Source organism: Lolium perenne, chromosome 3 (genome assembly GCF_019359855.2).
Source record: "Lolium perenne isolate Kyuss_39 chromosome 3, Kyuss_2.0, whole genome shotgun sequence".
In the NCBI taxonomy this organism is placed as follows: domain Eukaryota; kingdom Viridiplantae; phylum Streptophyta; class Magnoliopsida; order Poales; family Poaceae; genus Lolium; species Lolium perenne.
This window is the reverse complement of record NC_067246.2, coordinates 177,025,963-177,051,647: the sequence shown is the minus strand read 5'-3', so window position 1 is coordinate 177,051,647 and position 25,685 is coordinate 177,025,963. Positions and strand designations below refer to the sequence as shown.

The 25,685-nt window shown below is 42.5% G+C and overlaps 1 protein-coding gene and 1 long non-coding RNA gene across 2 annotated transcripts; both read left to right on the top strand.

Moving 5' to 3' along the window:
• The first annotated feature begins 18,728 nt into the window (after positions 1-18,728).
• Positions 18,729-19,792, top strand: LOC139838046 (uncharacterized). Its single transcript, XM_071827397.1, has 2 exons — positions 18,729-19,402; positions 19,497-19,792. The coding sequence occupies exons 1-2, from the start codon at positions 18,729-18,731 to the stop codon at positions 19,519-19,521; spliced, it is 699 nt and encodes a 232-aa protein (XP_071683498.1). The 3' UTR covers positions 19,522-19,792.
• A 322-nt stretch (positions 19,793-20,114) lies between these two features.
• On the top strand, positions 20,115-25,281 carry LOC127342693 (uncharacterized). Its single transcript, XR_011755595.1, has 3 exons — positions 20,115-21,241; positions 21,338-21,948; positions 22,256-25,281. It is a non-coding gene; the product is annotated as an uncharacterized lncRNA (long non-coding RNA).
• Positions 25,282-25,685: the final 404 nt, after the last annotated feature.

Below are 25,685 nucleotides of genomic sequence, written 5' to 3'. Positions count from 1 at the left end.
TGCAAGATCCTGAGGACTAGCTAGTTGATTATCTCGAGACGGTAAAACTTATAGGTGGAACCAGAGCAACAGCCATGCAGAGTATCCAAGTACACCCGAGTAGAGCCGCACGGTCATGGATAAAAAAGCTGCCTCCAAGATTTATCGACAGTTGGACAGTTTCGAGGTTATATTCGTGAAGAATTTCCGATCCACGTGCAAAAAACCTGCATCATTAGAGGAGTTGAGGGCTTGCATGCAGAAGTACGACGAATCAATGAGAAAGTACATCCAGAGGTGGAATATCATCAAAAACTCAGCAGAGAACATATCTGACGAGAGAGTGATAGATGCGTTTGTGGCTGGTATTCGAAGGAGAGATTTTGTCGAGGATTTGGGAAGAACCAACCCAAAAACAATATCAGCATTAATGGAGATAGCGAATCGGTGCGCAGATGGAGATGATGTTGTTCACAACAAGCGGCATAGGTCGCCTGAGGAGGACCGCAGTCGGAAACTTTCAAAATAGGCGACAATTTCCTCGACAGTTTTTGAATTATGATGCTCCTGGCCAAATATCGGCTAGATTTCGAGGAAACAATGGAGGAAACAATCGTGATGATTGATACGTCTCCAACGTATCTATAATTTCTGATGTTCCATGCTTTTTTATTGACAATACCTACATTTTTGTTCAAACTTTATGATGATTTTATGCGTTTTCCGGAACTAACCTATTGACGAGATGCCGAAGTGCCAGTTCCTGTTTTCTGCTGTTTTTGGTTTCAGAAATCCTAGTAAGGAAATATTCTTGGAATTGGACGAAATCAACGCCCAGAATCTTATAATTCCACGAAGCTTCCAGAACACCCGAGAGGGACCAGAGGAGAGCCACAGGCCCACCACACAGGTGGCCTGCGCGGCCCAAGGGGGGCGCGCCCCCCTGTTGTGTGGCGCCCCCATAACCCTTCCGACTCCGACTCTTCGCCTATAAGAAGCCCCCTGACCTAAATCTTCAAGAAGAATAAGCCACGGTACGAGAAACCTTCCAGAGCCGCCGCCATCGCGAAGCCAAGATCTGGGGGACAGGAGTCTCTGTTCCGGTACGCCGCCGGGACGGGGAAGTGCCCCCGGAAGGCATCTCCATCGACATCACCGCCATATTCATCAACGCTGCTGTCTCCCATGAGGAGGGAGTAGTTCTCCATCGAGGCTAAGGGCTGTACCGGTAGCTATGTGGTTAATCTCTCGTCCATGTACTTCAATACAATGATCTCATGAGCTGCCTTACATGATTGAGATTCATATGAGCTTTGTATCACTATTAATCTATGTGCTACTATAGTGATGTTATTAAAGTACTCTATTCCCCCTCCATGATGTAATGGTGATAGTGTATGCATCATGTAGTACTTGGCATAGTTTATGATTGTGATCTCTTGTAGATTATGAAGTTAACTATTACTATGATAGTGTTGATGTGATCTATTCCTCCTTTCATAGTATGATGGTGACAGTGTGCATGCTATGTTAGTACTTGGTATAATTGCGTTGATCTATCATGCACTCTAAGGTTATTTAAATATGAACATCGAATGTTGTGGAGCTTGTTAACTCCGGCATTGAGGTGCTCTAGTAGCCCTACACAATTAATGGTGTTCATCATCCAACAAGAGAGTGTAGAGTGGTTTTATTATGTGATCAATGTTGAGAGTGTCCACTAGTGAAAGTATGATCCCTAGGCCTTGTTTCCAAATACTGCAATCATCGCTTATTTACTGTTCTACTGCATCTTTACTTCCTGCAATATCTCCCACGTCAACTGCACGCCAGCAAGCTATTTTCTGGCGCTGTTATTACCACACTCATATTCATCCATACCACTTGTATTTCACTATCTCTTCGCCGAACTAGTGCACCTATACATCTGACAAGTGTATTAGGTGTGTTGGGGACACAAGATACTTCTTGCATTGTGATCGCAGGGTTGCTTGAGAGGGATATCTTTGACCTCTTCCTCCCTGAGTTCGATAAACCTTGGGTGATCCACTTAAGGGAAAACTTGCTGCTGTTCTACAAACCTCTGCTCTTGGAGGCCCAACACTGTCTACAGGAAAAGAAGCGTGAGTAGACAGCAAGCTATTTTCTGGCGCCGTTGCCGGGGAGGAAAGGTAAAAGGCACTCACACTCTGGTCCCAGGTAACTAAGTTATTTTCTGGTGCCGTTGTAAGTGCTCGAAGCTATTTCCTTTAGATCCTGCCATTGCATCTTTTTGTTTCTTGTTTTACACTAGTAAGGCATAATGGAAAACAACTGTGAGCTTTTTAATTTATTTCCTGAGTTAAGACATGGATGGTTTGATGCGAAAATTAAAAAACCTATGGAACATATTAGTATGAACGCTTTTAACACCATTGTTGCTAATGATATGGAAAATTCTAAGCTTGGGGAAGCTGATTTTGATGAGCATGATATTTTTAGTCCCCCAAGCATTGAGGAGAAAATTTACTTTGATGATACTTTGCCTCCTATTTATGATGATTATAATGATAGTGGTCTTTTGGTGCCACCTACTATGGAGAGTAAAATTTATTATGATTATACTATGCCTCCTACACTTGATGAGAATAATAATGATAGCTACTTTGTTGAATTTGCTCCCACTACAATTAATAAGAATGACTATGCTTATGTGGAGAGTAATAATTTTATGCATGAGACTCATGATAAGAATGTTTCATTTGATAGTTATATTGTTGAGTTTGCTCATGATGCTACTGGATATTATTATGAGAGAGGAAAATATGGTTGTAGAAATTTTCATGTTACTAAAACACCTCTCTATATGCTGAAATTTTTGAAGTTACACTTGTTTTATCTTTCTATGCTTGTTGCATTATGCTTCATGAATTTGTTTATTTACAAGATTCCTTTTCATAGGAAGTGGGTTAGGCTTAAATTTGTTTTGAATTTGCTTCTTGATGCTCTCTTTTGCTTCAACTACTATTTCTTGGGAGTGCATCATTGAAATTACTGAGCCCATCTTAATGGCTATAAAGAAAGCACTTCTTGGGTGATAACCCATGTTTTTATTTTACTACAGTACTTTGGTTTGATATTTGAGTCTTGGAAGTTGTTACTACTGTAGCAACCTCTCCTTATCTTTATTTTATTGCATTGTTGTGCCAAGTAAAGTCTTTGATAGTAAGGTTGATACTAGATTTGGATTACTGCGCAGAAACAGATTTCTGTCTGTCACGAATTTGGGCAGGGTTCTCTGTAGGTAACTCAGAAAAATCTCCCAATTTAAGTGAGTGATCCTCAGATATGTACGCAACTTTCATTCAATTTGAGCATTTTCATCTGAGCAAGTATGGTGTCTCTAAAAAATTCGTCTTTACGGACTGTTCTGTTTTGACAGATTCTGCCTTTTATTTCGCATTGCCTCTTTTGCTATGTTTGATGGATTTCTTTGTTCCATTGACTTTCAGTAGCTTTGTGCAATGTCCAGAAGTGTTAAGAATGATTGTGTCACCTCTGAACATGTGAATTTTTATTATGCACTAACTCTCTAATGAGTTTGTTTTGAGTTTGGAGTGGAGGAAGTTTTCAAGGGTCAAGAGAGGAGGATGACATATGATTAAGAAGAGTGAAAAGTCTAAGCTTGGGGATGCCCCCGTGGTTCATCCCTGCATATTTCAAGAAGACTCAAGCATCTAAGCTTGGGGATGCCCAAGGCATCCCCTTCTTCATCAACAATTTATCAGGTTTCTTCTATTGAAACTATATTTTTATTCCGCCACATCTTATGTACTTTACTTGGAGCGTCTGTTTGTTTTTATTTTTGTTTTGTTTGAATAAGTTCATTCTTGTGTGGGAGAGAGACACGCTCCGCTGGTTCATATGAACACATGTGTTCTTAGCTTTTAATGTTCATGGCGAAGGTTGAAACTTCTTCGTTCATTGTTATATGGTTGGAAACAGAAAATTCTGCATGTGGTAATTGGTATAATGTCTTGAATAATTTGATACTTGGCAATTGTTGTGCTCATAAGGATAATGTTTAAGCTCTTGCATCATATACTTTGCACCTATTAGTGAAGAAATACATAGAGCTTGCTAAAATTTGGTTTGCATGATTGGTCTCTCTAAGGTCTAGATATTTTCTAGTAAGGGTTTGAACAACAAGGAAGACAGTTTAGAGTCTTATAATGCTTGCAATATGTTTTTATGTGAGTTTTGCTGTACCGGTTCATACTTGTGTTTGCTTCAAACAACCTTGCTAGCCTAAGCCTTGTATTGAGAGGGATTAGTTCTCGGGCATCCAAATCCTTGAGCCAAAAACTATGCCATTTGTGTCCACCATACCTACCTACTACATGGTATTTCTATGCCATTCCAAAGTAAATTTCTTGAGTGCTACCTTTAAAATTTCATTCTTTTTCTTTGCAATATATAGCTCATGGGAAAAATAGCCTAAAAACTATTGTGGTATTGAATATGTACTTATGTATCTTATTTCTTATTAAGTTGCTTGTTGTGCGATAACCATGTTCCTGGGGACGCCATCAACTACCCTTTGTTGAATATCATGTGAGTTGCTATGCATGTTCGTCTTGTCTGAAGTAAGGGTGATTTATCATGAGTTGAATGGTTTGAGCATGCATATTGTTAGAGAAGAGCATTGGGCCGCTAACTAAAGCCATGATCCATGGTGGAAGTTTCAGTTTTGGACAACAATCCTCAATCTCTTATGAGAATATTATCTGTTGTTGAATGCTTATGCATTACAGAGGAGTCCATTATCTGTTGTCTATGTTGTCCCGGTATGGATGTCTAAGTTGAGAATAATCAAAAGCGAGAAATCCAATGCGAGCTTTCTCCTTAGACCTTTGTACAGGCGGCATAGAGGTACCCCTTTGTGATACTTGGTTAAAACATAGGGATTTCTATTTTCGTGCCCCTGGCTCCTTAGTTGTGCTCAGTTTTCCCCAGCCCCTTAGTTTTTCCTCAGTTTTCCCCAAAACCTTGTCTGAAACCCGCAGAAGGAGCTCGGACGGAAGGAATCCCGTTACTTGACGTTGGTTGGTGCTGGCAAGTGGGGCCGCTGTTGGTGCCCCGCAGTGGACACGTCTTCACTTATCCAGATCATCGTGGGACCCACAACTTGTCCATGTTAAGTGCGCCGGACCCACAGCTTACCCAGGTGATCGTTGCAAAATGGGATCCCGAGCCAGCCCCGCGCCCGTGCCCGTGCCATTGCTTCCCCTTTCTTTCCCCGCGCCCCATTGTTCTTCTTCTCCGCCAGCGGCAGCCCTTCTCCGGCAGGCGGGTGATGTCTAGTTTCTCTTCGACCTCCCGTTCTTCATGGCCGCAGTATGGACCCGTGCCTTTGACAAGATGCCCTGACTGCCCACGCCAGGAGCCTCTGAAGCGGTCGATCTGTAAGACGGACGAGAACGGCAACCGTGGACGTGAGTTCCTTGTATGCGAGAGCTTGCCATATAGAGAGGGGGATAAGGTTAGATCTCGCTCCAATTTCTTTGTTTTCTCTCGATTTTCTTGCTATTCCCTCGAATTTGGGATTTAGGGTTCCCGTTGTTGTTTTCAGATTCTGAAGAAATGCAGGCATTTCGAGTGGATCGATGTGTACGTTCAGAGGCTTCAATTGCAGGCCTGTCTTGAAAGTACTATTCATGAAAAGTCTTTGTTATATGATTCAGTTGTTTAATCATTGTCTTTACCATTGATTTGAATAACTTCATTCATCTCATATGCTTTACAATAGTATGATCAATTGATATGGGCACGGAGGCCTATGTGGAGCCCAATTTTAGGACTCCACCAACCTAGGTGGTACGCCATCGAGGATTCAAGAGTGACACGCTAGGACGACCTACGCCATGTAATAATTAAGTCTAAGGTTGTGTCATTCATTCTATGTTAGGAAATAATGTAGCCAGGTCATGCTGTGGGTCATCTAGGATTTTAATAGTCTGTTTGACTTGGGCCTGTCCAAGTCGAACTAGGTTAGGCCCAATAAGGGGGCCGGCCGGCCAGCTCTCCCTCTCATATAAGGAGATGGCACGGCTAGGGTTTAGGGTAGTTCAAGTTTAGTCTAAAGTTTAGGTTTTACCTAGTTGCGTGTGATCACGTGTATCATCCCTCCGGGGGTACGGCGCTGCCGTTTATCTATATTATCCACTGCGAAGGTTCTTGTGTTCATCAAGGATTGTCTAGCTCTTGGTTTTGAGGCGTATCGTTCATCGATCCGTTGCTTGCTGGATTCGTTCCCTCTTCTCCAGGCTGCGTTCATCGCGTTGTTGGGAGGATACTCTACCCCAGGTTCTCGCTGTGAAAGATCGGGCATCAATTAGGTGGATCGGCTTGGATCATCTTATTCATCTGGTATCAGCTTTCTGGGTTGCTCACGGCGAGGTTTTGTTGATCGATCTCTTTGATCGGTTTGCATCGGCGAAGATTGGCTCTAAGATCGGAGGAGTTTGGCTCTCGGTCGAAGGAGGTTCGTTGGAGGAAGTTTGGCGTTGTTTGGTGTAGTTTGGAGGTCATCCATGGCTGTTTCGGAGGTCAAAATCGCGAAAAATCGCGACCGGACGGGAAGAAGACGAAATTTCGCGTCCAGGAAAAATCCGGTCTGGAATCCGGTCAACCCGGCCAGTGACCGGGCCGGCCGGCGTGGCATCCGGTCAACCGGGCGCCAAACCGGGAAGTTCGCAAAATTTCGTCCGGTTTGGCCCCGGTACGACGCATCCGGTTGGCGCCCGGTCAACCGGGCCAGGGGTCGGGCTGGCCGGTCAGGAGGCCGGTCTAACCGGGCCCTGGGCCGGGTGGGCTCCGACTGCTGCGGTTTTTCCTCCGGTGGTTTCTCCTGTTGCTCCTATTTCATCTCCGGCGATGCTACTTGATGCTACTACTGTTGTTGCTTCGTTTTCCGACGATGTACATGGCATACGGTGTTCGTGTGGCACGAAATCCGGTGATATATTCAATGATTTCCTTGACATCCGGAAGGGAGTAACGCGTCAAGTATCAGAACTTAAGTGGTATTTATGCCATGACGCGACAATTGAGCAGTACGAAGAATGGGAGAAGTACATGGAATTGGGTTTCCAACGATGTCGTCGTTACAAAGGGAAGTTCACTGGTTATGATGCCTGTGTTCTCGCTCACCGGAAAGTGGATGCGGAGTTGGACATATATTGGTGTCATGAAGGTGACAGAGGCGAGTATGCTTATACTTGGGCGGACTTCAATAATTTTCTTCGTGGTGGTTTCGGGTTACCATTGAAGGATCATAAGCAGTCCTCCGGATTTGGGCATGCATTGAAGGAAGTCAACAAATGTCTAGTGGATGTAATGAAGTCAGTGGACAAGTGCATAGTTACTGCTAAGAGGATTGCTCCACTACCAACAGTCACTGAGGATGAGGTGATATCTTCAGAGGAGAGGAAACCTGGCTCTGATACCAAGAGCACTACTGTGACTGTTGAGGAGGATGTACCATTGAGCGGGCTGAATATGCAACTCAAGAAGGTACAAGATGATGCTTGCAAGACAGTTGACAAGGTTCAGCGGTGGAGTTTGTTTCAGACTCAGTGCTTGATCAAGGGCAAGGCTTGCAAGTTGATGGTTGATGGTGGTAGCTGTACTAATGGCATTAGCAAGGTGATGGTGGCAACATTGGGGTTGTCTACATGGCGTCTTCCTGAACCTAAACGTCTTGAGTGGTTGAATAGCTGTGGTATGCTGAAGATTACTCATAAGGTGCGTGTGCCATTTAAAGTTGATGATTATGTTGATGAGATCGATTGCGATGTGTTGCCATTGGAGGTGTGTGGATTGCTACTTGGGCGTCCTTGGCAGTATGATCGTAATGTGACACATGCTGGGCGAGCAAATACATATTCTTTTATGCATGGTGGCAAACAGCGGACTTTGAAGCCTATGGGTGATGATTCTATCAAGTCCGATGTGGAGTTAGTGGTGCGTAAGGAGAAGTTGCATAAGCCTAAAGTGCAGCATGAGGTGCATGATGTTCCGAGCATTAATGTTGGTGATGTTTCAGCCAAGCCTGTAGATGACAAGCCAATTCTTGTTGGTGACAAGCCGGATGAAGCTACACTTATTGTTGATGTGAATGTTGCAGCATGTGCTACAGTTCCAGTTTGTGTTGATGCTAGTATACAGACTGATGATGTTTGTGCTGATGGTGTGTCAGTACATATGGCGCAGATGCGCGTGGGAGGAGTGGGAGGCGAGCGCGTCAGTGGAGATGGTGGGCAGCGGCACTACCGTGCTAGGAGTACTGTCCAGTTTTCCGCGACACCGCGGATGCATCGAGGCAAGGATGGACGTGTGAGACATCTATGTGGCCCAGGAATTACACATCTTGTGCAGGGTCATATGCAGCGACACAAGGGTCCATCAAAACCTCGTAAGAAGAAGGAATTGGAGCCAAAGGCCAAGCTCATGTGGAGAAGAAAGGAGGCGCCAAGTGCTGTATCAAGTCAAGGAGGCCGCGAGGGAGGATGTGGTGCGGAAGGCAAGCAAGACTTGAGGACGGCGAGGACGTGTCATGTTCATATCACGTCACCTTTTCCAGCAGACCCTCACGCGTTGGGGACAACGCTTCTTGAAGGGGGGGAGGATGATATGGGCACGGAGGCCTATGTGGAGCCCAATTTTAGGACTCCACCAACCTAGGTGGTACGCCATCGAGGATTCAAGAGTGACACGCTAGGACGACCTACGCCATGTAATAATTAAGTCTAAGGTTGTGTCATTCATTCTATGTTAGGAAATAATGTAGCCAGGTCATGCTGTGGGCCATCTAGGATTTTAATAGAGTCTGTTTGACTTGGGCCTGTCCAAGTCGAACTAGGTTAGGCCCAATAAGGGGGCCGGCCGGCCAGCTCTCCCTCTCATATAAGGAGATGGCACGGCTAGGGTTTAGGGTAGTTCAAGTTTAGTCTAAAGTTTAGGTTTTACCTAGTTGCGTGTGATCACGTGTATCATCCCTCCGGGGGTACGGCGCTGCCGTTTATCTATATTATCCGCTGCGAAGGTTCTTGTGTTCATCAAGGATTGTCTAGCTCTTGGTTTTGAGGCGTATCGTTCATCGATCCGTTGCTTGCTGGATTCGTTCCCTTTTCTCCAGGCTGCGTTCATCGCGTTGTTGGGAGGATACTCTACCCCAGGTTCTCGCTGTGAAAGATCGGGCATCAACTAAGGAGGATCCAGTGGGTCGCTCCCTTATCATCAATATTATGTTGGTAGCATGTCACTTCAGAAATTATCTTTGTTATCGTTCGAGGACGAGTAGGAACTAAGCTTGGGGATGCTGATACGTCTCCAACGTATCTATAATTTCTGATGTTCCATGCTTGTTTATTGACAATACCTACATTTTTGTTCACACTTTATGATGATTTTATGCGTTTTCCGGAACTAACCTATTGATGAGATGCCGAAGTGTCAGTTCCTGTTTTCTGCTGTTTTTGGTTTCAGAAATCCTAGTAAGGAAATATTCTCGGAATTGGACGAAATCAACGCCCAGAATCTTATAATTCCACGAAGCTTCCAGAACACCCGAGAGGGACCAGAGGAGAGCCACAGGCCCACCACACAGGTGGCCGGCGCGGCCCAAGGGGGGCGCGCCCCCCTGTTGTGTGGCGCCCCCATAACCCTTCCGACTCCGACTCTTCGCCTATAAGAAGCCCCCTGACCTAAATCTTCAAGAAGAATAAGCCACGGTACGAGAAACCTTCCAGAGCCGCCGCCATCGCGAAGCCAAGATCTGGGGGACAGGAGTCTCTGTTCCGGTACGCCGCCGGGACGGGGAAGTGCCCCCGGAAGGCATCTCCATCGACATCACCGCCATGTTCATCAACGCTGCTGTCTCCCATGAGGAGGGAGTAGTTCTCCATCGAGGCTAAGGGCTGTACCGGTAGCTATGTGGTTAATCTCTCTTCCATGTACTTCAATACAATGATCTCATGAGCTGCCTTACATGATTGAGATTCATATGAGCTTTGTATCACTATTAATCTATGTGCTACTCTAGTGATGTTATTAAAGTACTCTATTCCTCCTCCATGATGTAATGGTGACAGTGTGTGCATCATGTAGTACTTGGCGTAGTTTATGATTGTGATCTCTTGTAGATTATGAAGTTAACTATTACTATGATAGTGTTGATGTGATCTATTCCTCCTTTCATAGTATGATGGTGACAGTGTGCATGCTATGTTAGTACTTGGTATAATTGCGTTGGTCTATCATGCACTCTAAGGTTATTTAAATATGAACATCGAATGTTGTGGAGCTTGTTAACTCCGGCATTGAGGTGCTCTAGTAGCCCTACACAATTAATGGGGTTCATCATCCAACAAGAGAGTGTAGAGTGGTTTTATTATGTGATCAATGTTGAGAGTGTCCACTAGTGAAAGTATGATCCCTAGGCCTTGTTTTCAAATACTGCAATCATCGCTTATTTACTGTTCTACTGCATCTTTACTTCCTGCAACATCTCCCACGTCAACTGCACGCCAGCAAGCTATTTTCTGGCGCCGTTGTATTAGGTGTGTTGGGGACACAAGAGACTTCTTGCATTGTGATCGCAGGGTTGCTTGAGAGGGATATCTTTGACCTCTTCCTCCCTGAGTTCGATAAACCTTGGGTGATCCACTGATACGCGTACAGCACGCGTCCGTTGGGAACCCCAAGAGGAAGGTGTGATGCGTATAGCGGTAAGTTTTCCCTCAGTATGAAACCAAGGTTTATCGAACCAGTAGGAGCCAAGAAGCACGTTGAAGGTTGATGGCGGTGAGATGTAGTGCGGCGCAACACCAGGGATTCCGGCGCCAACGTGGAACCTGCACAACACAAACCAAGTACTTTGCCCCAACGAAACAGCGAGGTTGTCAATCTCACCGGCTTGCTGTAACAAAGGATTAGATGTATAGTGTGGATGGTGATTGTTTGCAGAGAACAGTAGAACAATTGCAGTAGATTGTATTTCAGTATAGAGAATTGGACCGGGGTCCACAGTTCACTAGAGGTGTCTCTCCCATAAGATAAATAGCATGTTGGGTGAACAAATTACAGTTGGGCAATTGACAAATAGAGAGGGCATGACCATGCACATACATATTATGATGAGTATAGTGAGATTTAATTGGGCATTACGACAAAGTACATAGACCGCTATCCAGCATGCATCTATGCCTAAAAAGTCCACCTTCAGGTTATCATCCGAACCCCTTCCAGTATTAAGTTGCTAACAACAGACAATTGCATTAAGTATTGCGCGTAATGTAATCAATAACTACATCCTCGGACATAGCATCAATGTTTTATCCCTAGTGGCAACAGCACATCCATAACCTTAGAGGTTTCTGTCACTCCCCCAGATTCACGGAGACATGAACCCACTATCGAGCATAAATACTCCCTCTTGGAGTTACTAGCATCAACTTGGCCAGAGCCTCTACTAATAACGGAGATCATAAACAACACATAGATATAAATTGATAATCAACATAACATGGTATTCTCTATTCATCGGATCACAACAAACACAACATATAGCATTACAGATAGATGATCTTGATCATGTTCGGCAGCTCACAAGACCCGACAATTAAGCATAATGAGGAGAAGACAACCATCTAGCTACTGCTATGGACCCATAGTCCAGGGGTAGACTACTCACACGTCACTCCGGAGGCGACCATGGCGGTGTAGAGTCCTCCAGGAGATGAATCCCCTCTCCGGCAGGGTGCCGGAGGCAATCTCCTGAATCCCCCGAGATGGGATTGGCGGCGGCGGCGTCTCTGGAAGGTTTTCCGTATCGTGGCTCTCGGTACTGGGGGTTTCGCGACGAAGGCTATTTGTAGGCGGAAGGGCAGGTCAGGGGGCGTCACGAGGGGCCCAGGAGACAGGTCGGCGCGGCCAAGGGCTGGGCCGCGCCGCCCTACCCTCTGGCCGCCTCGTGGCCCCACTTCGTTGACTCTCCGGTCTTCTGGAAGCTTCGTGTGAAAATAGGCCCCTGGGCGTTGATTTCGTCCAATTCCGATAATATTTCCTTACTAGGATTTCTGAAACCAAAAACAGCAGAAAACAGCAACTGGCTCTTCGGCATCTTGTTAATAGGTTAGTTCCAGAAAATGCATAAATATGACATAAAGTATGCATAAAACATGTAGATATCATCAATAATGTGGCATGGAACATAAGAAATTATCGATACGTCGGAGACGTATCAGCATCCCCAAGCTTAGTTTCTGCTCGTCCCGAGCAGGTAAACGATAAACAAAGATAATTTCTGGAGTGACATGCCATCATAACCTTGATCATACTATTTTAAGCATATGTAATGAATGCAGCAATCAAAACAATGTAAATGACATGAGTAAACAAATGAATCATATAGCAAAGACTTTTCATGAATAGTACTTCAAGACAAGCATCAATAAGTCTTGCATAAAAGTTAACTCATAAAGCAATAATTCAAAGTAAAGACATTGAAGCAACACAAAGGAAGATGAAGTTTCAGCGGTTGCTTTCAACTTATAACATGTATATCTCATGGATATTGTCAATGTAAAGTAATATAACAAGTACAATAAGCAAGTATGTAGGAATCAATGCACAGTTCACACAAGTGTTTGCTTCTTGAGGTGGAGAGAGATAGGTGAACAGACTCAACAATAAAAGTAAAAGAAAGGTCCTTCAAAGAGGAAAGCATCGATTGCTATATTTGTGCTAGAGCTTTTGATTTTGAAAACAAGAAACAATTTTGTCAACGGTAGTAATAAAGCATATGTGTTATGTAAATTATATCTTACAAGTTGCAAGCCTCATGCATAGTATACTAATAGTGCCCGCACCTTGTCCTAATTAGCTTGGATTACCGAGATTATCGCAATGCACATGTTTTAACCAAGCGTCACAAAGGGGTACCTCTATGCCGCCTGTACAAAGGTCTAAGGAGAAAGCTCGCATTGGATTTCTCGCTATTGATTATTCTCAACTTAGACATCCATACCGGGACAACATAGACAACAGATAATGGACTCCTCTTTTATGCATAAGCATGTAGCAACAATTAATTTTCTCATATGCGATTGAGGATATATGTCCAAAACTGAAACTTCCACCATGGTTCATGGCTTTAGTTAGCGGCCCAATGTTCTTCTCTAACAATATGCATACTCTAACCATTAGGTGGTAAATCTCCCTTACTTCAGACAAGACGAACATGCATAGCAACTCACATGATATTCAACAAAGTGCAGTTGATGGCGTCCCCAGGAACATGGTTATCGCACAACAAGCAACTTAATAAGAGATAAAGTGCATAAGTACATATTCAATACTACAATAGTTTTTAGGCTATTTGTCCCATGAGCTATATATTGTAAAGGTAGAGGATTAGAAATTTAAAGGTAGCACTCAAGCAATTTACTTTGGAATGGCGGAGAAATACCATGTAGTAGGTAGGTATGGTGGACACAAATGGCATAGTGGTTGGCTCAAGTATTTTGGATGCATGAGAAGTATTCCCTCTCGATACAAGGTTTAGGCTAGCAAGGCTATTTGAAACAAACACAAGGATGAAGCGGTGCAGCAAAACTCACATAAAAGACATATTGTAAACATTATAAGACTCTACACCGTCTTCCTTGTTGTTCAAACTCAATACTAGAAATTATCTAGACTTTAGAGAGACCAAATATGCAAACCAAATTTTAGCATGCTCTATGTATTTCTTCATTAATAGGTGCAAAGCATATAATGCAAGAGCTTATACATGAGCACAACAATTGCCAATTATCACATTATCCAAGACATTATAGCAATTACTACATGTATCATTTTCCAATTCCAACCATATAACAATTTAACGAAGAAGAAACTTCGCCATGAATACTATGAGTAAAGCCTAAGGACATATTTGTCCATATGCAACAGCGGAGCGTGTCTCTCTCCCACACAATGAATGCTAGGATCCATTTTATTCAAACAAAACAAAAACAAAAATAAACCGACGCTCCAAGCAAAGCACATAAGATGTGATGGAATAAAATTATAGTTTCAGGGGAGGAACCTGATAATGTTGTTGATGAAGAAGGGGATGCCTTGGGCATCCCCAAGCTTAGACGCTTGAGTCTTCTTGATATATGCAGGGGTGAACCACCGGGGCATCCCCAAGCTTAGAGCTTTCACTCTCCTTGATCATGTTGTATCATCTCCCTTTCTTGATCCTTGAAAACTTCCTCCACACCAAACTCAAAACAACTCATTAGAGAGTTAGTGCACAATCAAAATATACATGTTCAGAGGTGACATAATCATTCTTAACACTTCTGGACGTTGCACAATGCTACTGAAAGTCAATGGAATCGAAATATCCATCGAGCATAGCAAAATAGGCAATGCGAAATAAAAGGCAGAATCTGTCAAAACAGAGCAGTTCGTAAAGACGAATTTTATTGTGGCACCAGACTTGCTCAAATGAAAATGCTCAAATCGAATGAAAGTTGCGTACATATCTGAGGATCACTCACGTAAATTGGCTTAATTTTCTGAGTTACCTAGAGAGAATTAGGCCCAGATTCGTGACAGCAAAGAAATCTGTTTCTGCGCAGTAATCCAAATCTAGTATGAACCTTACTATCAACAACTTTACTTGGCACAACAAAACAGAAAACTAAGATAAGGAGAGGTTGCTACAGTAGTAACAACTTCCAAGACTCAAATATAAAATAAAAGTACTGTAGTAAAATAAACACATGGGTTATCTCCCAAGAAGTGCTTTCTTTATAGCCATTAAGATGGGCTCAATAATTTTAATGATGCACTCGCAAGAAATAAGAGTTGAAGCAAAAGAGAGCATCAAAAAGCAAATTCAAAACAAATTTAAGCCTAACCCACTTCCTATGAAAAAGAATCTTGTAAATAAACAAATTCATGAAGAGCAAAGTGACAAGCATAGGAAGATAAAACACGAGTAACTTCAAGATTCTCAACATAAAGAGGGGAAACTTAATATTATTAAGATGCATATAACCATGTTTCCCTCTCTCATAATAACTTTCAGTGGCATCATGAACAAACTCAACAATATAACTATCACATAAAGCATTCTTATTCACATGCATAAAAGTATCATTACTCTCCACATAAGCATAATCAATTTTATTAGTTGTAGTGGGAGCAAATTCAATAAAGTAGCTATCATTATTATTCTCATCACCATAATCATCAAATGTAGGAGGCATAGTATAATCATAATAAACTTTATCCTCCATAGTAGGTGATGCGTGTAGTTGACACGTCCGTTGGGAACCCCAAGAGGAAGGTGTGATGCGCACAGCGGCAAGTTTCCCTCAGTAAGAAACCAAGGTTTAATCGAACCAGTAGGAGTCAAGAAGCACGTTGAAGGTTGATGGCGGCGGGATGTAGTGCGGCGCAACACCAGAGATTCCGGCGCCAACGTGGAACCTGCACAACACAACCAAAGTACTTTGCCCCAACGAAACAGCGAGGTTGTCAATCTCACCGGCTTGCTGTAACAAAGGATTAGATGTATAGTGTGGATGATGATTGTTTGCAGAAAACAGTAGAACAGTATTGCAGTAGATTGTATTTCAGTATAGAGAATTGGACCGGGGTCCACAGTTCACTAGAGGTGTCTCTCCCATAAGATAAACAGGATGTTGGGTGAACAAATTACAGTTGGGCAATTGACAAATAGAGAGGGCATGACCATGCACATACATATTATGATGAGTATTGTGAGATTTAATTGGGCATTACGACAAAGTACATAGACCGCTATCTAGCATGCATCTATGCCTAAAAAGTCCACCTTCAGGTTATCATCCGAACCCCCTCCAGTATTAAGTTGCTAACAACAGACAATTGCATTAAGTATTGCGCGTAATGTAATCAGTAACTACATCCTCGAACATAGCACCAATGTTTTATCCCTAGTGGCAACAGCACATCCATAATCTTAGAGATTTCTGTCACTTCCCAGTTCACGGAGACATGAACCCACTATCGAGCATAAATACTCCCTCTTGGAGTTACAAGCATCTACTTGGCCAGAGCATCTACTAGTAACGGAGAGCATGCAAGATCATAAACAACACATAGATATAAATTGATAATCAACATAACAAGTATTCTCTATTCATCGGATCCCAACAAACACAACATATAGAATTACAGATAGATGATCTTGATCATGTTCGGCAGCTCACAAGACCCGACAATTAAGCACAATGGGGAGAAGACAACCATCTAGCTACTACTATGGACCCATAGTCCAGGGGTAGACTACTCACACATCACTCCGGAGGCGACCATGGCGGCGTAGAGTCCTCCGGGAGATGATTCCCCTCTCCGGCAGGGTGCCGGAGGCGATCTCCTGAATCCCCCGAGATGGGATTGGCGGCGGCGGCAGGGTTTTCCGTATCGTGGCTCTCGGTACTGGGGGTTTCGCGACGGAGGCTTTAAGTAGGCGGAAGGGCAGGTCAGGGGGCCACACGAGGGCCCCACACTACAGGTCGGCGCGGCCAAGGGCTGGGCCGCGCCGCCCTATGGTGTGGCCACCTCGTGGCCCCACTTCGTCTCCTCTTCGGTCTTCTGGAAGCTTCGTGGCAAAATAGGACCCTGGGCGTTGATTTCGTCCAATTCCGAGAATATTTCGTTACTAGGATTTCTGAAACCAAAAACAGCAGAAAACAGCAACTGGCACTTCGGCATCTTGTTAATAGGTTAGTTCCAGAAAATGCACGAATATGACATAAAGTGTGCATAAAACATGTAGATATTATCAATAATGTGGCATGGAACATAAGAAATTATCGATACGTCGGAGACGTATCAGCATCCCCAAGCTTAGTTCTGCTCGTCCCGAGCAGGTAAAACGATAACAAAGATAATTTCTGGAGTGACATGCCATCATAACCTTGATCATACTATTTGTAAAGCATATGTAGTGAATGCAGCGATCAAAACAATGTATATGTCATGAGTAAACAAGTGAATCATAAAGCAAAGACTTTTCATGAATAGTACTTCAAGACAAGCATCAATAAGTCTTGCATAAGAGTTAACTCATAAAGCAATAATTCAAAGTAAAAGCATTGAAGCAACACAAAGGAAGATTAAGTTTCAGCGGTTGCTTTCAACTTATAACATGTATATCTCATGGATAATTGTCAACATAGAGTAATATAATAAGTGCAATATACAAGTATGTAGGAATCAATGCACAGTTCACACAAGTGTTTGCTTCTTGAGGTGGAGAGAAATAGGTGAACTGACTCAACATAAAAGTAAAAAGAATGGTCCTCCATAGAGGAAAAGCATCGATTGCTATATTTGTGCTAGAGCTTTGATTTTGAAAACATGAAACAATTTTGTCAACGGTAGTAATAAAGCACATGAGTTATGTAAATTATATCTTACAAGTTGCAAGCCTCATGCATAGTATACTAATAGTGCCCGCACCTTGTCCTAATTAGCTTGGACTACCGGATCATCGCAGTACACATGTTTTAACCAAGTGTCACAAAGGGGTACCTCTATGCCGCCTGTACAAAGGTCTAAGGAGAAAGCTCGCATTGGATTTCTCGCTATTGATTATTCTCAACTTAGACATCCATACCGGGACAACATAGACAACAGATAATGGACTCCTCTTTTATGCATAAGCATGTAACAACAATTAATTTTCTCATATGAGATTGAGGATATTTGTCCAAAACTGAAACTTCCACCATGAATCATGGCTTTAGTTAGCGGCCCAATGTTCTTCTCTAACAATATGCATGCTTAACCATAAGGTGGTAGATCGCTCTTACTTCAGACAAGACGAACATGCATAGCAACTCACATGAAATTCAACAAAGAATAGTTGATGGCGTCCCCAGGAACATGGTTATCGCACAACAAGCAACTTAATAAGAGATAAAGTGCATAAGTACATATTCAATACCACAATAGTTTTTAAGCTATTTGTCCCATGAGCTATATATTGTAAAGGTGAAGAGTGGAAATTTAAAGGTAGCACTCAAGCAATTTACTTTGGAATGGTGGAGAAATACCATGTAGTAGGTAGGTATGGTGGACACAAATGGCATAGTGGTTGGCTCAAGGATTTTGGATGCATGAGAAGTATTCCCTCTCGATACAAGGTTTAGGCTAGCAAGGCTATTTGAAACAAACACAAGGATGAAGCGGTGCAGCAAAACTCACATAAAAGACATATTGAAAACATTATAAGACTCTACACCGTCTTCCTTGTTGTTCAAACTCAATACTAGAAATTATCTAGACCTTAGAGAAACCAAATATGCAAACCAAATTTTAGCATGCTCTATGTATTTCTTCATTAATGGGTGCAAAGTATATGATGCAAGAGCTTAAACATGAGCACAACAATTGCCAAGTATCACATTATCCAAGACATTATAGCAATTTACTACATGTATCATTTTCCAATTCCAACCATATAACAATTTAACGAAGAAGAAACTTCGCCATGAATACTATGAGTAGAGCCTAAGGACATACTTGTCCATATGCTACAGCGGAGCGTGTCTCTCTCCCACAAAGTGAATGCTAGGATCAATTTTATTCAAACAAAACAAAAAACAAAAACAAACCAACGCTCCAAGAAAAGCACATAAGATGTGATGGAATCTCACGGTATGATTGCTGCACCCCCATGGGGCTCTCACAGGCGTTTGGATTTTGGGCCGTCCGATCGAGCTGAGGTGGCGCGATCTCGGCCAGCCATTCCATCCAGGGCGCGAGGCCCTCCCGCAGACCCGCATTTTATCCATGGGTCGTGTAAAGCCCGCCTGGCCCGGTCGTGCGAGGAGAAACGAGCGCCCCAGCCACACCCACGCCCGCGCCCCTTCGTTCTCCCTCTTCCTCGTGAGAGGCGGCGGCTGCTGCGCCTCCTCCCCCAATCCCTCGCCCGGCGGCGCCGCTGCGCCTCCCTTGCCGCCCGCCGCTCCGCGCCCCCGCTCCGCGCCCGTCCTCCGCGCCCGCCCTCGTCGCCCGCCGCCGCCTCCAGCCGCCGCCTCGCCATCCTCCCGGCCATCCTCAGCGCCGACGCCGCCTCCTCCTCAGCGCCGCTGCCCCTGCCTCCTCAGCGCCGCCGCCCCTGCTTCCTCTCCGCGCCGCCTCTACCGACCGCGCGCTTCAGCCGTCGGCGGCCCATGGGAAGAGCACGAGAGGGTGTGACATGGAGAAGGGGGCGCACAGGATGGCGACCATGGAGGGGGCCGCGCGGGGTGGCCGAGCAGCAGCCGTTGGCGGCGGCCTCCTCTGCCCCGAGCGGGGAGGTGGTGTGGCCTTCATCGTCGATTAGCAGCAGGTGAGTCCCAATAATTTCTCTCTCTCTCTCTTCCCCATGAGCAGCCCCAATCTTCTCTCCTCCTGGTTTACTTCTACCTCTAATTTTGGTGTAGGTTATACTGCATCAACATCTCGTGAGGCCATGGAACAAGCTGGGCACTCCGTGAGGAGACAACTTTCATGGGCAAATAAGGACAGGAATCAGTGGCTGGCAGCATGGGGTTAGATGCCACAACACGTAGTGTTCTTTTCTTCTTATGTATACATCTTTGTTTGGTTTCTTAGCAGGAATTTCAGCTATACCAGGATGTAGACCACAAATAATCTTGTAAAATTGTCTCTGTATGATTAATCTTGTTTGATTCATCTTGTGAACAGACAAAAAGCAATTCAAACAGCTTGTATTTCATCGGAACAGCAGATCAACATGGTAAGTTTGTCTTGTTTCTATCTGTTCAACTCATTAGGAAGCCCTATAATCCTGTACAGAGTACCAAAAAGAGATTATACTAAGTATATGACACCCAAAGAATTGCTCTCTCTAGTGATGGGGACAACTAAGCCTGAGAAAGAAGTATCTCTAGGCAATGAGCGTTGGTCCTGCTTCATTAAGTAGAATTAATAATTCAGAAATACTTCGTACTGATACCGCTGCAGCGTCGCTATCTTCAGCAGCGACAAATTATAATTGAGAAGGGATTTTTGAAGATATATGTATATATATATGTTCTTCGGTTCTGGAGCGATTCACAATGATTTGATGCTCCGGTTCTAATTTTAGTTCATATTTTGGACAGTAGAATATATAGCACCAGCATTGTATTTGTGGAGGTTCTAAGGCCAGATTCATATTTCCAATAGTCCTAGGCATATATCCTTTATGGGACAAGATTAGTCTCAAGTTTTTATTCCACGCATTGTTAGGCTTTGTAGCCATAATTTGCTGTGAAAGATCAAATCAGCTGGATGGTGCAATATTATGACTCATAGCGATTTGAGTTATTGCCCGTCAGATCTCTCCTCAAAACCGATGCTAGGTATTTCTGGATTCCCAGTTTTGAAGTGCTCGGGAGTTTGTTACATTGCTCAAGACCCATATACTTCAAACTGATGCTAGGTATTGTTTTTTGTACTGCCTGTTCTGAATCATCTCCACCTCTGTTCTGCTCACCGGTCCTCTCCATTTCACAATATATTGTCAAAGTCAATGTGCAGTTTTGCTATGTAGCCTCTCTGATCAGCAAGATAATTTAAGGCAATATTGTTAGAGAAACTGTCTAAACTGAAATGAGCATAGTTTCTCTCAACCATTTCCTATTTAGACCAGTGTACAAAGAGAGACCAAAGTTTGACACCGGAAAAGTTAATGCTGATTAATCAGACCATATTCTCAGTTAAATGAAATACCATGAATTTCTGTTTTACTCTGAAATTTAACAAATGTAAAAGAGAAAGTTCCTGAGATATCATGGGCTATGTGATGCTTGAAACAAAATAATAGTTGTGTGTTGTAATCTAAAACATTTTTTTGCAGGGATATATCTGAAACATTTTCTTGCAGGAACTTTTGTACATATACATATCTACTTCTTGAGTGTGCCCCGTAAAGAAAGCCTCAATGCTTGTGATCCCTTTACCTTCTTACTTTGTTGTTGCTCTTCCCAGATTATTTCCATAAAAACACACTGTTTCTTATATTATGCTGGTATTACAGGATGGTATGTTCCGCTGCATTATTCAAGGTTGGAGATTCACGCCTGACTAGCCATAGTGGTTGGTCTCTTGTAGTGAGTGCAGGCAAATGTCTAGACCTGCTACTTGTTCATCTACAAGACACCTGCACGGAGGCAACTCTGGAGTAAGCAGAACATCAGCTCCTTTTTCTGATGTGCTATGTACTGTTTTAGTTTTAAGATACAATACGTGACTGCTGATTCTGTCTTCTGCTAACTAGGTAGCGTCTCGCCTATAGACCAAGTTGGAGAAAGTTAAAAGACGCTCTCAGATGAGAATGATCATGCTTATGATCTTTTGTAATATAACTACTGTTGGATTGAAAATAGGATATTAGTTACAACTATGAATTTCCTTTAAGGAATTTACACCTGATCCTCACTTTACATATCTCTTCCTTGAAACCTTTCCAAAAACAATGTATTTACGCCTGCTCAAATATATGTATGTGCACTGCTGAAGTTGATGAACCGCCAAGTCGTATTATTTTCTATTAGTATGATGTGCACTACTAGAGTCAAAATTCCTTGAGCACAATAGCATTTCCAAAATGCATAATACATAGCCATGGACTTAACACGTGAATTTCTTTTGCCAGCTTATTAACAAATTTGGCTACATATTTTTATTGGTTCTTCATATATGCTTGTCTGCCGTAGGCGGGCAAGCGAGCGGCAAGCTGCGCCTTATTCATTAGCATCTTTTTTTTGATTTGTCTTCCTTTTTATGTGTGATATCGACATGTTTTTGCTGCAGACATGGCTCTTTCCAGGTTCGGGTGACTCCAAGCAGGTGGAGCAAAAGTGGTTGGGGTCTTCGTGTTCATCACAGGTTGTTCAATCCATTCCATATTTTTATTTATGTAACTTATTCTGTGACTGGTGCGTGCTGAAGAGCATGTTGCGTGACCATTTGTGAGAGCAGCAACAACAATGAAATTCTTACCGGCAGAAAGAGATTGACAACCTCCAGTTATCATATATGTCAATTATATGCTTTCTTTCGACTCATGTAAACATCTTTAAGCTACTGAATCATGTGTTGTATTGAACACTCAGGATTGGCTTCGTTGTTGACTTTATAGATTCCCAAGTTATTACTTGCCATGAACTGACAATTTTTACCTTTTGTATGCAAGGATTATTATTTGCTCCAGAATTTTGATGGCCTATAGTTACTCCACATTGAGGTAGGGAATTTTTGACATGTTTCTTTCTATATGTATCAAGCAAATTTCATGAGTATTTGCATTTATATATGTAGCTGATGGGTTCTCAGTCTCGATGTCAGTTGAGTTATTCCTCGGGGAACTTTCAGTGCAGCTTAGTTCAAATGGAATGCAGATTTGGATTAAAGGGTGGCTTTGTTGAATGAATGCATGGTTAGTTAATATTCTTCAAATGGAATGCAGATTTGGATTAAAGGGTGGCTTTGTTGAATGAATGCATGGTTAATTAATATCTCCACTTTCTGGTTGAATTATGTTGTTTCCAAAATCTACACCATCAAATTTATTTTAGATTATGACTCACAACAGGACCAACTCTTTTTCTAAATCAGGAGCTTTTTTCCCCTTATATACATAGACTGTCAGGCTAAGGCGTCAGGTTACAGTTATATATTTCGCTTGGTTACCTCAATATTGTAACTGAAAACTCGACCAGCTTTGTAAACCAGTGGATTATTTCTGTTAGACATAGGATTTCAAACGAAGGTGCCAGGGTATAGTCGCTTATTTGGCTTGGTGACTGTCTTTACGGTCTTCATGGTTCATCTATCATGTTTAGATAGTCGAGTTCAGACAATGATGATTGATAAAAGGATAGTGAAATACTGTTTGGGTGTTCCCGTATGCCAAATAGTACAAGTGCCATAAGGGTAGTGCAAGTGAATAAGGGTATATGAAATTTCTTTTCCCTACAAACTATTATCTTCTGTTGGCGAGAGCACCAAGCCTTTTAGTTATTATTTTTTTAAAAAAAGTAAATGACAACATATAAGCATCTAGGTTTTCCCACTTCAAGCCTAAGAATGGCAGTCGATAGACCTTGCAAATTTGAGTTTTGATGGTATAGCTCTATATTGCCAAATTTACTCAATATATTGTATTCAATACAAATCATGCAACCTCTAACTCCGTATTCATTGCACATTTCCTTTTTCATGAAGCTGGTATTAGTCATCTATGTGTCAGAACGAGTAGGGAGGTTTTATTGTTAGATGATGAGAATGACTGCGGTTATATCATCATAGTGTTTTAGTCTGTAAGCCTTGGTCCAAGTGTGTCGCGTTCTGGATTCAATGAAATTGCTCACCGTATTTTTTCTATGGGATTGCTCACCGTATTTGTCCATGGGATTGCTCACCTGTTTGGCACACTTGGTTTGCTGTCCCGTTTGTAGTTTTGTGTGATTATCCTAATTGGCATTGTTTTGTGAAACCTAAATAATGTATTATCATGTTGGAAGCTAATTTTTTATCACCGTTATACAAAATTTATATTGGTACGAGCTTCACGGGATCGTGCGCCAAGGCGCACATAAATGCAGAATTTTAGCGTAGAATTATTCATCGGAATTACTTCCGCGACCTATTATACTAGGTATCTTATGCATTTAATTCTTGCCCTTTCTATTTTTGGCCACGGATCTCATAGGAAGCGTGTTCGCTGATGCTGGCTATTTTCAGGCTGCGGAGATGACTTTGTACAATATGAGACACTCGTGGCGAAATGTGGCAACCTTGTACAAACCTCTTACCACTAAATATGGCCAAGATGCATCATCATTTAGGCTTAATTTCATATTTATTGTCATCTTCTTTAGCATGAGTTTGTTGTTCTAGTTGGTTCACACCGATATGCTCTATTATTTTTTCAGCAACCGAGATGATTCTTGCTGCTTGCCGATGCTTAAATGACATACTGCGATTGGTGCATATCTCTTAACGGCCTATTTTTATATACCATTATCATTTCATGGATTATGTATGAAAGCTTTAGATGTCATTTATGTTTAGCAGTCAAGCTGTAGCAGTCGGCAACCTAGCAGCCTCTATCTACGAGCTGCAAGGCGTCGAACTGCTCCGCCTTCAAAGGACCAAGGTGAGTGGCGATGTATAAATTGTTGGAGTAAGGTTTTGTCAAGGAGGTTGTTCTGTTCTAAGTACCAGTAAACTCGGTAATACCATTTGTCTTAAGAAAATGGTAGAATTTTTTGAGAGGACAGTCCTCCAGATGTTTATAATATATTTGTAACTTATGAAGGACCATGTTCTTACATCTACCTAGCCTGATTGTTATATTTGTTCAGACATTCCATAGTATCTCCTTTACTCTGATGGCTAATTTTCGTATTCAGTTGATTAGTACAGTGGTACGTACAGCAATGATGGTACATTCTACAAGTGCAGTGTCCCCAACAGATAGGTATGCCCTATGTCTTTGATGCTAAATTATTGATATGAAACTATGTTGTTTCTAATATCTCTCTAAGCTACGATGGTGCACCAATGAAAAATTGTGATATGAAGCTTATTCAAATAATGAATCTCAAAAATGTTTTTTAGGAAACAGAAAGATTTAACAAAATCTATACCTGAGGAAATCTAAGAGTTTACTCCACAAGCCTTTTTTCTGGTTAGATGTATCACTTACTGCCATGGTGCATCAGTGCAGTTGGGTTGGTACCATTCTCCCGGATTTTGTTTTAGAAAACAATCTATTTGTAGCTGTGTAGCATCCCTTTTGGTGGTGTTTTGGTGTTGCCTATTCAGAGTGTTTATGAGAAATATGTAGGTCATTCTTCTTTGGTTAGAAATGTTCCTTTTCCTCAACGCATTTGTTTCTTGAAATGCCACTACCATGTTCATATGTATAAATAGCTTTGGTACCAACTTGGATGACCGCATGGTACATCCACCAATCAGAGAAATGACGGTGTAAACTTGTTTTATCCTATAGAGGTAGTAGCTGATTCTATATGAAGATAACCATGTCTCCTCTTTTTCTGTAGGACTTTGGACTGGCAACCTGCAGTACCGCTTATCCTTCACACATTTACTTGCTTTTCCCTATGTTGTACTACTAAATTATGATGTGTCTTCTCTATGTGTTTGTAGATATCATACTTTGTTTGTAATTAAGGTTGTTTTATCTAAACTTCATTCTATTGATTTTGTTTGTGAAACCTAAGAATCATATTATCATTTTTCAACCTAATTTTTATTTATCTTATATACATTGTTCATCGGTATGAGTTACACGGGGTCGTGCGCCAAGGCGCACATCTAAATCTAGTAAAAATATAGTTTCAGGGGAGGAACCTGATAATGTTGTCGATGAAGAAGGGGATGCCTTGGGCATCCCCAAGCTTAGACGCTTGAGTATTCTTGATATATGCAGGGGTGAACCACCGGGGCATCCCCAAGCTTAGAGCTTTCACTCTCCTTGATCATATTGCATCATACTCCTCTCTTGATCCTTGAAAACTTCCTCCACACCAAACTTAGAACAACTCATTAGAGGGTTAGTGGACAATAAAAATTAACATGTTCAGAGGTGACACAAT

What these genes read in the sequence shown, in the direction of transcription:
- LOC139838046 (XM_071827397.1), top strand. Translation starts at nt 18,729, where the DNA reads ATGATTGCTGCACCCCCATGGGGCTCTCACAGGCGTTTGGATTTTGGG. An exon ending in TCATCGTCGATTAGCAGCAG is followed by an intron (nt 19,403 to 19,496) that starts GTGAGTCCCAAT and finishes ATTTTGGTGTAG; the next exon opens with GTTATACTGCATCAACATCT.